This window comes from Podarcis raffonei, chromosome 13, assembly GCF_027172205.1.
Source record: "Podarcis raffonei isolate rPodRaf1 chromosome 13, rPodRaf1.pri, whole genome shotgun sequence".
Classification (NCBI taxonomy): Eukaryota; Metazoa; Chordata; class Lepidosauria; order Squamata; family Lacertidae; genus Podarcis; species Podarcis raffonei.
In genome coordinates this window covers 53,710,363-53,722,472 of record NC_070614.1, presented here as the reverse complement: position 1 = coordinate 53,722,472, position 12,110 = coordinate 53,710,363, and the positions used below count along the sequence as shown (strand labels likewise).

Here is a 12,110-nt window from a genome sequence, read left to right as displayed (position 1 = left end):
TTGCCAGAAGCGGCTTAGTCCTGCTGGCCACATGACCCGGAAGCTGTACGCCGGCTCCCTCGGCCAATAAAGTGAGATGAGCTCCGCAACCCCAGAGTCGTCTGCGACTGGACCTAATGGTCAGGGGTCCCTTGACCTTTACTATTATTTATATAGGTGGGTTTTGGCCTTGTTTGTTAACTAGTCTGAGTATTTACTGGTGGAAGAATGGTAAGCAAGCACCTGATGGTCATAACCATAGCACTCTTCTGTCCCAGAAATACGGAGCTGCAAAATGAGGCCTGTATAATGAGATTCCTTCAGTGCAAGATTTTGCACCTTCCCTCAGAGAGGTTTAGCTTGCTTCCTGCGGGAACAGTTTTCATAGAATCATAGAATATCAGAGCTGGAAGCCATCCCAAGGGCCATCTAGTCCAACCCCCTGCAATACAAGAATTTATCTAATTGTTTCCCACAGCACCACTCGCTCATTGCCTGAAGTTATTTCCACACATTTTAATTCACATCTGGGTGGTGCTCTTGCCTTTCATGAGTATAGCTTAAGGCCTGCTAAAGGGGAGCTATTGAACTTCGGAAGAAATTTGCATAAAAAATAAAGTTAGCAAGGCCCACGTTACTAACTGCCAAAGAAAATCATAACCTCTGGCAAGCTATTCCCCAACTGAAAAAGAGAGAGGGGAGGAATATAAATTTCATGTGGGCTTTAAAGGCTGGATCCACATTGATCTCTAAAAACACTATTACAGTGGTACCTCTAGATACGAACGGGATCCGTTCCGGAGCCCCGTTCGCATCTAGAAGTAAACGTAACGAGCGACGGCACATCTGCGCATGCACATGTTGCTTTTCGCCACTTCTGCACATGATGTCATTTTGAGCATCTGCGCATGCGCAAGTGGCGAAACCCAGAAGTAACGCGCTCCATTACTTCCGGGTTGCTGAGGAGCGCAACTTGAACGCGCTCAAGTCGAAGCGTATTCAACCTGAGGTGTGACTGTAAAAACAACATTAAATATTGTTATATATCGCTCAATGTATTTTTCCATTGCCAGCAGTTTGCAGCTCTGCAGCTCCCACTGGTGTCAAATTTTTATAACTCATATTTAATGTTATAACTGACCAGTGTAGATTAGTCCTAAGTCTACACCTCCTCAGAGAAAGGGATGCCTCTGTTGTTGACTGCAAACACCACATTTCCCAAGTTTTCTCAACAGCAGAAAACTCTGAGCTAGGAAAAAGGTCCCTGAAGCAGTGTGTCTCTAACGTATGTTGAGTACATCCCAGCAACACAAAGTATCATCACGGTGCCCTGGCGGTACAGACGTAAATGTGACTCATTCATAGCTTAGTCCGAGCCAAAATTTAACAAGCTTTCAACCATTGCCAGGGATCAACCCTGGGGCGTGTGGAAGAATAAAGATGAGGGTGCTTCTGAACATACGCAGAGTGGTCTTTCCCTCAATCATGGCAGGCCCTCTATCCACAGGCCAAGCAACCCTCAACTTAAGTATCCTCTGAAAACGAGGGCAAAACTTTTAGTGGCTTCTGTGGGGTGGGATGTTAACTATTTTAAAATAGTTGTTATCTACCAAGAGTTTCCAAGGAGAGAGCTCTGAAGATTTGACTTGGAAAAATCCTCCCTTGAGGGAGCAAACCTATATAATAAATAGGTAAAGGTAAAGGGACCCCTGACCATTAGGTCCAGTCGTGGCCGACTCTGGGGTTGCGGCGCTCATCTCGCTTTATTGGCCGAGGGAGCCAGCGTACAGCTTCCGGGTCATGTGGCCAGCATGACTAAGCCGCTTCTGGCGAGCCAGAGCAGCGCACAAAAACACCGTTTACCTTCCCACCGGAGCGGTACCTGTTTATCTACTTGCACTTTGACGTGCTTTCGAACTGCTAGGTTGGCAGGAGCAGGGACCGAGCAACGGGAGCTCACCCCGTGGCGGGGATTCAAACCGCCGACCTTCTGATCGGCAAGTCCTAGGCTCTGTGGTTTAACCCACAGCGCCACCCCCGTCCTATAGCGGTATATAAATATAAATAGTGGTATATAAATTCAATAAATAATGATAATCATCTGCATTTCCGCCACCTACATTTCTGGCCATGCCTGGATCCTTCTTGCAGTCTTCTTCCTTTACAGTCCTAGCAGGAGGGCTCCCTTTCTTCCTCTTATCTTGAGCTTTCGTTATTTTGATGGGCTTGGCTGCAATTCTGTCACGTGGGGCATGGGCATGGTGCAGAGGAGCAGGAATGCCTTTAGTTTCAGCACCTTCCTGTTTGTCCTGGAGCTCTAGCAGTTCCCCTTTTGCAAAGAGCTCATGAGGTTTAGCTACTGGGGGAGCAAACGTTCTTTTGGGCACTTTCCCAGCTTCTGAAGTTGCAGAAAACACATCATGTTGTTTAGCACATGATAACATATGGCTAGTAACATAGTAACATCACAGAACGCATTTTGCTGCCTGAGACAGAAAATCCCAAGGTCTTCCTCAACCTGTCAAGTCTCCAGCTGTGCAGGCTGGAGCTGATGGGAGGTGGTGTCAAAAACATCTGGAAGGCACTGCTCAAGCCTTCTAAATCCTGTTCTAGTCTTTTTTTAAAAAATGGTTTGTTTTTTTAAAAAATAGTTGTTGTTTTTTTAAAAAAAGGACGGTTACTGCTGCCATCCTTTTATTTTAATGCTCCAGAATATGAGCAAACTTCTGCATCGGAAGACTGTGGTGTGAGTTCATACTCCCTCTCAAAGCAGAGAATACCGTATTTTTTGCTCTATAAGATTCACTTTTTCCCTCCTAAATAGTAAGGGGAAATGTGTGTGCATCTTATGGAGCGAATGCAGGCTGCGCAGCTATCCCAGAAGCCAGAACGGCAAGAGGGATTGCTGCTTTCACTGCGCAGCGATCCCACTTGCTGTTCTGGCTTCTGAGATTCAGAATATTTTTTTTTCTTGTTTTCCTCCTCCAAAAACTGGGGGGGTCTTGTGGTCTGGTGCGTCTTATAGAGGGAAAAATACAGTGACCTTTGTCCATCTCATACCCCTACTTTTGACAAGAGTGAAATTGACAGTTTTCGGCTTTGGCATCATTTGGGAAACAAAACCACAATTTTAACTGGAAAACACAATCTTCTTCTGTCTAGTGCTTAAGTGCACATCTAGTGACACATGTTGCTGCTGCTGCTGCCGCCACCACTACATGCGGACACACACACACACACACCTTTCCCTCCCCTGGAAGGATAAAATGGAGCAGTTTTTGCAATTTATTTAAGAGCTTGCAGAAAGTGGTGGTGGTAAAGAGCCGGGGGGGTGTGCTTTTTGTAGCACTGTGTGGAGCAGGAGCAGCCCCCCCGTGCACTACTTGCGCCTGAGAAACAGGCCCACACCACACAGTACAGTACTTCCTTTAAAATAAATAAATGGAGCACACACTGATCTTACCGCCTTTATTGTTCTGACTTGTCATTATGTATCAGCGGTGTGTCTACACCGGGAGGTGTGCGTTTTTCGTCTAACTTGAGGAACGAGAGAGAAGGGGAAGGAAGAGAAAGCAATAAAAATACATGATTAGCTGTTTTTCTTTTTAAAGAGTTGTTATGTTCTTTGAGAAGATAAAAGACGGGGGACGGCCCCAGGATTTCCCTGCATTTCCTAAACCCTGCCTTCAGATAGGAATCCCAACTGCGTAATCTAAACACAGTTAAAATCCGTGAGCTGTTCTCAATGCAGGCAAAGCATTATTTACAGAATTGTGTGTGTGTGTGTGTGTAGTGTGCTGTTCAATATTAATTTGGAATTAAACAGTGTGATCTTCGAACGTTCTCTCAAATGTAAATTGGACCTTATAGCTTTCCTCCATAGGTACAACTGATTTTTTTAAAAAAACAGAGAGGATCTATGCTGTTAATGGGACGCGGGTGGCGCTGTGGGTTAAACCACAGAGCCTAGGACTTGCCGATCAGAAGGTCGGCGGTTCGAATCCCCGCGACGGGGTGAGCTCCCGTTGCTCAGTCCCTGCTCCTGCCAACCTAGCAGTTCGAAAGCACGTCAAAGTGCAAGTAGATAAATAGCTACCGCCCCGGCAGAAAGGTAAACGGCGTTTCTGTGTGCTGCTCTGGTTCGCCAGAAGCGGCTTAGTCCTGCTGGCTACATGACCCGGAAGCTGGACGCCGGCTCCCTCGGCCAATAAAGCGAGATGAGCGCCGCAACCCCAGAGTCGGTCACGACTGGACCTAATGGTCGGGGGTCCCTTTACCCTTTACCTTTATGCTGTTAATAATGATGGCTATGTTCTACCTCCACTGTCTAAGGATACCTTTGAACACCCGTTACTGAGATTCACAAGTGGGGAGAACACAGCTGTGTTCAAATCCTGCTTGCAGGTTTCCCATAATGGGCACCTGTCTGGCGACTGTGAGAAAAGGATGCTGGACAGATGGACCTTTGGCCTGATCCAGCAGCCGGGCTCTTTTTACATTCTTACATTCATTATTGCACTGCACAGCAACCAAAAACCAATTGGTAAGGTATTCAGATTCACTGCAGAGGTACCACCTGTTGATTTCTGCCTACTGTGAAAAAGGCAGAGACCATGGGCGTAGCCAAGGGGGGACAGGGAGGGGCAGCTGCCCCGCTAAATCAATAAAAAATCAATAAAAATTTACCGTATTTTTTGCTCTATAAGACTCACTTTTTCCCTCCTAAAAAGTAAGGGAAAATGTGTGTGTGTCTTATGGAGCGAATGCAGGCTGCGCAGCTATCCCAGAAGCCAGAATAGCAAGAGGGATCGCTGCTTTCACTGCGCAGCGATCCCTCTTGCTGTTCTGGCTTCTGAAATTCAGAATATTTTTTTACTTGTTTTCCTCCTCCAAAAACTAGGTGCGTCTTATAGAGCGAAAAATATGGTAGTTGACAAATGGCCTCTCTCCATTAAAATGGCGCCAGTGCTGCCTCGTTCCTGTCAAAAAAAATACAGGACACAACAAGGTCCCGGAAGCAGAGTGAATACTGCTGGTCAGGTGGTCAGAAACTTCTTAGCAGGAAAAAGAAGGAAGTGTTGGTTTTATTTATTTAATACGACCATCAGCCCTGCCTTTTAATTTATTATTTAAAAATCAAAGTGGATGCTGTGGAAGTTTGAGTAGTATTTCATGGGTTAAAACGGAGTGAGGAATCTCCAGAATCCCAGACTACCCCTGCACTTTTAACTTCGTGATCTGACTTCCTATCTCAGACACAGACTTATTTTACAATTTCCTTCTCACACTTCTCTCTTGGACTTCAAAATGAGAGGTCATCTATCCTCTGAGAAAACAAAAGAGCAAGCAAAGGAGCTAATTTTTCTATCCAAGATAGGTATTTCCTACAGTAAACACTGTAGTTTTCTTACCTACGTTATTTTCTATGTACGTGATTACAAGTAAAATCTACTCTTCGCTAGTTTAAACGCTGCTCACTCTGCACACCAAAAATGTTTCAGTAGCTGACTGACCAGTCACAATTCCAAATTAATATTGAACAGCACACTACACACACACACACACAATTAGAAACAAAACTGTAACCACGATCTGTGCTGCTTTACAACAGTTACATGCGCCAGGCTGGTTTAGATTCTTCTATGCGATCTCAAATAATAAGTTCAACCCTCTTGTACGGTGAGTTCAAGGGACTGTGACCTTTCAGGAACATAGCAGAGGTGCAAAGGAGTCCTTGTCTTTAAGAACAGTGGAAGACCACTGCTGGCTCAGACCAAAGGCCTGTTTAATCCAGCTGTTATGAATAAAATGCACATAGATATTCACAACACAGGTTTCTGCCTACTAGAGTAGCCAGCCGGAAGCCCAGGAGCAGAGCAGGGAGGCAATAGCTGTCTCACTATCTCTCCTGAGCAACTGATATTCCCCTGGGCGGCATTGCTGCCTCTGAGTCTCCATATAACACAATGAGTCTCTTCTTCGCATTCTGAGGAGCACAGAACCAGAAAGCAGGAAAAGTTGCCAGGTGAGGCAACTAGCTCTGAGCACTTCCCAGTGCCTTGGGCGTTCTCTGCCTTCCCAGCAATCATATCGTGAGGTTTTTGTTTTCTTTTTCTTTAAAAAAGACAGGTTTCTAGTTCTCATGAGGCGGAAGTAACTGGTGAATAATAAGACCCCTGTTACCACTTGCATGGGGGCTGAAACAAGGCTTTCTACACCAAATATATTTCCGCGTAAGAAATCTAAGTTTAACAGTTGTGCTTTCCTTCCCAGGAGCAAAAGCAAAGAAAGATGTGGGAATATTGACCCCAGCAGAAAAGTTCTCACAAAACCCATTCGCATCGTCCGCGTGACTTTACCCTCAAACAACACAAATCTCAGCGCTTCCTCCCTGTATATTGAGGTTTACGCTGTAACAAGCATAATCCAATGAATTGCAGGGGGCTTGGGCTCCAAAACACTCCACTCACGATTGTTAACTACAGTATTTGTTTCAGCGTTTTGAGGTGGGTATATCAGTCACCACTTTCTGCTATGTCCTCTTCCGTGCCCACTACTTCCTCAGTGCTTTCATTTAGTTTCTGGCTGTGCTTGGAATTACTGTACTGTTCCGTGTATAAGACGGGGAAAAGGGGGGTAGTCTTATACACGGGGGCAATTCTCCCCCATTTTCTTAATTTTGAGTCCCCCAAAATAGGGGGTGTCTTATACACGGAAAAAATACGGTTTTTTTCTGCACTCTCTTTCCCCCAAAAAGAGAGGGAAATCTGTGTGCGTGCCCTGTTGGTACTTAATCAGCAATACAGAATCAACTAACTCAACTATGGGCTCATCCCAGGATTTTAGTTGGAGGGGCAGGACTTTTGTTGGGGTGGGCAGAACCTCAGTTAGCTATGTATTTTTATTGATTTGGGAGGGCAGCTGCCCTTCCCTGCCCCCTCTTGGCTTGTCCACATCTCCCCTTATCTCATGTCTAGAAAGCACAGGCCTGAGAGGCATTCCGCCACTTTCCCCAGGAAGGTAAAAGGTAAAGGGACCCCTGACCATTAGGTCCAGTCGTGGCTGACTCTGGGGTTGCGGCACTCATCTCGCTTTGCTGGCCGAGGGAGCCGGCGTACAGCTTCCGGGTCATGTGGCCAGCAGGACTAAGCCGCTTCTGGCGAACCAGAGCAGCGCACGGAACCCCGTTTACCTTCCCGCCGGAGTGGTACCTATTTATCTACTTGCACTTTGACATGCTTTCAAACTGCTAGGTTGGCAGGAGCTGGGACGGAGCAACGGGAGCTTACCCCGTTGCGGGGATTTGAACCACCGACCTTCTGATCGGCAAGTCGCAGGCTCTGTGGTTTAACCCACAGCGCCACCCGCGTCCCTTCCCCAGGAAAGCCCACTCTTTATCGCTGAATCGGATCAAATGTCAATTCCATGGAAAGCCCAATTGGTGTTTGTTCCGATTCATAGAAATCAAAGAACTGTAGAGTTGGAAGGGACCCCCGGGGGTCATCTAGTTCAAGGGACCCCTGGGGGGTCATCTAGTTCAACCCCCTGCAATGCAGGAATCTCAGCTAAAGCATCCATGACAGATGGTTATCCAGCCTCTGCTTAAAAACCTCCAAGGAAGGAGGGTCCACTACCTCCAGAGGGAGACCATTCCACTGTTGAATGGCTCTTACAGTCAGAAAGTTATTCCTGGTGTTTAAATCACAATCTCCCTTTCTGTAACTTGAAACCAGGCTTCCCCTGGGGGAAGAGGCAGAACAAGCGGAAGTGTGAAGGAGCCCAAAGTAGGAACGCCTCTTGGTAATGAATGGGGAAGAGCAAAGTTGCTCCCCAAATTCAAATGCACGCTGGTGTGGACTACTCAAATCTAATTCAAATGAGAAGGGGAGTGGAATCAGGAGCTAAACAACAATAGAAATTGAATCAAAGAATTGCAGAGTTGAAAGGGACCCTGAGGATCACCACTGCATAGGCCTTTGGTGCAATTCAGCAGGGCTCTTTATGCAATTATGTTCTTAAACCATATGCAAATCTAGCTTCTTTTACGAGTTACAGAGAAACATGTAATTGCAAGATCTGGTAACGTAGTATGGATCCAGCTAGCCTGCAATTCAATGAAAGCCAGAGAAACAAATATTAGCCATTTAAATTTTGTGAGGGGGGGGGTGGAACTGAAAGACTCTGCGGTTTCAGAACAAGCAGGAGCTTGTTTTTATAGCTGGTGTGTCTGGGAGTTATGATGTGAAATGTGTTTTCTCTCACACTTTTCTTTTTTAACCACATGTGCCGGTCCCATCTTTCAATCGCATATTTGGATTTGCTTAAAAGGGACTTCTATCCATTCATTGCGATCATAAATGTGGGGTTGTGTTTATTTCCTTCTCTGATTACACAACTCTCAAGAAAGTGGGATTGAGAGTTCAGTAATTTTTTTTTACAGAGCTAGAATTTCATCACAGCCCTGCCACCCAAACCCTCAAATCTTGATATTGTAAGAAAATAATAATAATAATAATAATAATAATAATAATAATAATAATTAAACTTTAGCTACAGACTCAGTGGCGGAAATACAAAATGACCTGAATACATCTCTTGTGTCTAAAATCTTGAGCTCTTTAGCCAACTATTTTATAAGGATCTAAAAACGACTGCCGAAAAAAGCCGCAATCCAACATCAAGTTATCCAGTGCCTTTAAATCCATTCAATTAAATGGGTTTAATGAATGGTTGTTAAAGGTAGAGTTCTAATGCATGCTTACTTGAGAGTAAGCCTCACTGACCAACAGGGCTTTACTTCCCTATAGGATTGCATGGCAGGTTTTAACAAGGATGTTGGCTGCTTTTGGGAATCCTTTGGGCCACAACTTGGGCACCCAATAAACTCTTAAATATACTGGGCAGGATTCAGGTAAAATTAAGCACATTCAGATCTGAAGAGTGTCTCCAGGGGAGAGATGATCTGCCCACAGACATGCATGGCTTGATGGAGATTGTAAATAAGCCCTTTCTAAAAATTCTGATGAAACTTTAACTGTTGGAGGATGTGGCAGTGCTGGCCGTATCTATAGGGATCATCTTCTCCCCTAGGAATCTACCCACACTAACTTAGATCCGCTTGGATCCCTGCCCCTCGCCCGCCATCTTTGAAGATTAGGCATGTGGTGGTTACCAGGCAAAAGCTGCCCTCCAATATTATCACTACAACTGTTTTACCGCCATTTTATTTTATTTTAAATTATATTTTACTGGTATTTGCTGCTAGATCTCCCCGTTTTAGCCGATTGCCGGTTTTTTACAGATGTTTAGAACTTGTTTCACTTGTGTTTATGTTTTTTGTGGGGGGTTTTTAATTGTCCATAAGCACTTTTTTCTCTTTTGGAAGGAAGCTGGGATGAAGTAACCTGAAATCAATACATTCCCCCCCCCCCAGTGGGAGAAGTTGAAGCATGAGCTGAAGGGTCGCAAGAAAATAAACGGAAATGGGAAAAGTGCAAATGTCGGCAGGATTGTACTCTCAAAGGATAAACCTAAATTCTCTTCTGTTTTAAGACACCATTTTGGTGCCTTTGAGCCAAATTTTGATGCCCTTTTTCGCATAATACACAAGATAACATCAAATTTCACTTAGAATCATGTAGATAGATAGATCCATTGGATCCCTTTTTAAGCTGGCAAGTGAGTTTAAGGCTCAAAACACATAAAGCTTCTGGCAGGCAACGTTCAGTTTTGAAGTAAACATTAATTATCCCAACTAAGTATAATTCATTCACGGCAGAAGCCCCTTTCTGAAAGGCTCTGTTCTGATATCTGCAGCACTGGTAATTATTACTATTTCTGCTGCCTGCCGCCACTATTATTTTCGGCTCACACGAAGCACCCAGGAGCCGCTGAGGAGAATTTCAAGAGGTAAAATAAACCTCATTTATTGCTTGTTGCTTGTCAAAATCTGGGGGCCATCAGGTGTCAAGGAAATAAACAACTATCTGACTTTTAGAAGACATCTGAAGGCAGCTCTGTTTAGGGAAGCTTTTAATGTTTAATAGGTTATTGTATTTTAGTGTTTTGTTGGAAATCACCTAGAGTGGCTGGGGAAACCCAGCCAGATGGGCACAGTATAAATAAAAAAAAAAATATTATTATTGTTTGATTCTGTTTTTAATATTTTGCTGGGAACCGCCCAGAGGGGCTGGGGAAACCCAGTCAGAGGGGCACGGTATAAATAATAAATTATTATTATTATTATTATTATTATTATTATTATTATTATTATTATTTGTGGATGCTGAGGTGCTGCCTTTTTCCTCACATATACCTATCAGGAAAAGGCGCTCTCCTCCCCTCAGCGAGGTATTTTATTCTATTCATTTATTCCCCGCAAAATGAGTCTTCTTATATATAATCAGAGGCCTTTGGTTGCTGCTTTCCCCCCCCCCCTTAACTCAAACTGTAGCGCTTTTCCTCCCTTTTAATTTCCTCACCAGAAACTCAAGGTTACTGACTGAGGGGAAGCGCTTAAGATTTTCAGGTTAGAATTTTGCCGCCTTTTCCTCCCCGCCCCTTCCCCCCCAATGCCTCCCCGGTCGCTCTCGCGCATGCGCCGAAACGAAAAAAAAAACCTCCGCTGGGCGCGCGCGCGCGCCTCACCCTAACCAACCCCCGCTCCAGCGAGCGGGGCGCGAGGAAGCCGAACTGCGCACGCGCCGCAGCCCAACCCGGGTCACGTCGCTGGGAGAAGTTGCAACTGCGGTAATGCGAAGGGAGGACTCGGCTCGCCCTCAAGGAAGAAGACATCGGTCTTCGCGCATGCTCAGATTCGTCGGGTGGGGGACGGGAAGAGCCCGGCGACGCCATCCATCGCGCATGCGCAGTGGGAGGCGCTGCTGAAAATAAACCCACGTTGCTTTGCTCTCCTTCCTGCAGCGAAGGCTTTTTTTTTCATTTCCGTGCCATTTATTTATTTATTGCATTGAGCAATAAATATAAGGAGCTTAAGGGGGCATGTACATGGTGCCCCCCCATTTTGTCCCTCACAACAACCCCGTGAGGTAGACAGGCTCATAGTGAGGCCGCCCCAGTGAACTTAATGGGGATTTTTTTATTTTTTTTTTTATTATTATTATTATTATTATTTGAACCCAGGCCTCCCCAGCCAAGACCGGGCTCAGGGCAGCTAACACCAAGTATAAAAACAATTGATTAAAATACAACTTAAAAACAGAATTAAAATGCAGCCTCGTTTCAGTAGAAACTCAAATCAAAAAATTTAGGGGATGAAAACGTCAAATCTTCACCAAGGCCAACTATCCAGACTGGATTATTATTATTTTTTATTATTAGTATTTGAACCCAGGCCTCTTCCAGGTCAGAAGGCAACCAGGGTAACAGCTGCAGCACCACTGGCTTACTTGGGAGTAATAACAATAACAACAATAATAATAATAATAAATTTTATTTATTCCCCGCCCTCCCCAGCCAAGACCGGGCTCAGGGCAGCTAAAACCAAGTATAAAAACGATTGATTAATATACAACTTAAAAACAACATTAAAATGCAGCCTCGTTTCAGTAGAAACTCAAATCAAAAAATTTAGGGGATGAAAACGTCAAATCCTCACCAAGGCCAACTATCCAGACTGGATTATTATTATTTTTTATTATTAGTATTTGAACCCAGGCCTCTTCCAGGTCAGAAGGTAACCAGGGTAACAGCTGCAGCACCACTGGCTTACTTGGGAGTAATAACAATAACAATAATAATAATAATAAATTTTATTTATTCCCCGCCCTCCCCAGCCAAGACCGGGCTCAGGGCAGCTAAAACCAAGTATAAAAACGATTGATTAATATACAACTGAAAAACAACATTAAAATGCAGCCTCGTTTCAGTAGAAACTCAAATCAAAAACTTTTTGAGGGATGAAAACGTCAAGTCTTCACCAAGGCCAACTATCCAGACTGGTGGGCCAGAAAAAAGCCAGGGAAGTCCCCAAATAGGAGTTCCATCACAGAAGGAAAAAGGAAAGAGTGAGAGGGAATCAAGTTGATTCCAAGCCAAAGGCCAGGCGGAAGAACTCTGTCTTACAGGCCCTGTGAAAAGAAATCAGATCCTAAGTAAAACTCCCTGGACTT

The 12,110-nt window shown here is 44.7% G+C and overlaps 1 protein-coding gene across 2 annotated transcripts in view; it reads right to left on the bottom strand.

Moving 5' to 3' along the window:
* ZCWPW1 (zinc finger CW-type and PWWP domain containing 1) overlaps positions 1-3,522 on the bottom strand; it is a 28,868-nt gene extending 25,346 nt beyond the window's left edge. For both annotated transcript variants that reach the window (XM_053362219.1, XM_053362220.1), the window contains exons 1-2: positions 3,443-3,522; positions 2,100-2,377 (exon numbers count right to left, since the gene is read on the bottom strand). In XM_053362219.1, coding sequence (XP_053218194.1) covers positions 2,100-2,377; positions 3,443-3,467 — 303 coding nt within the window. In that variant the 5' untranslated portion in view covers positions 3,468-3,522. The remainder of the gene's footprint in view (positions 1-2,099; positions 2,378-3,442) is intronic.
* Positions 3,523-12,110: the final 8,588 nt, after the last annotated feature.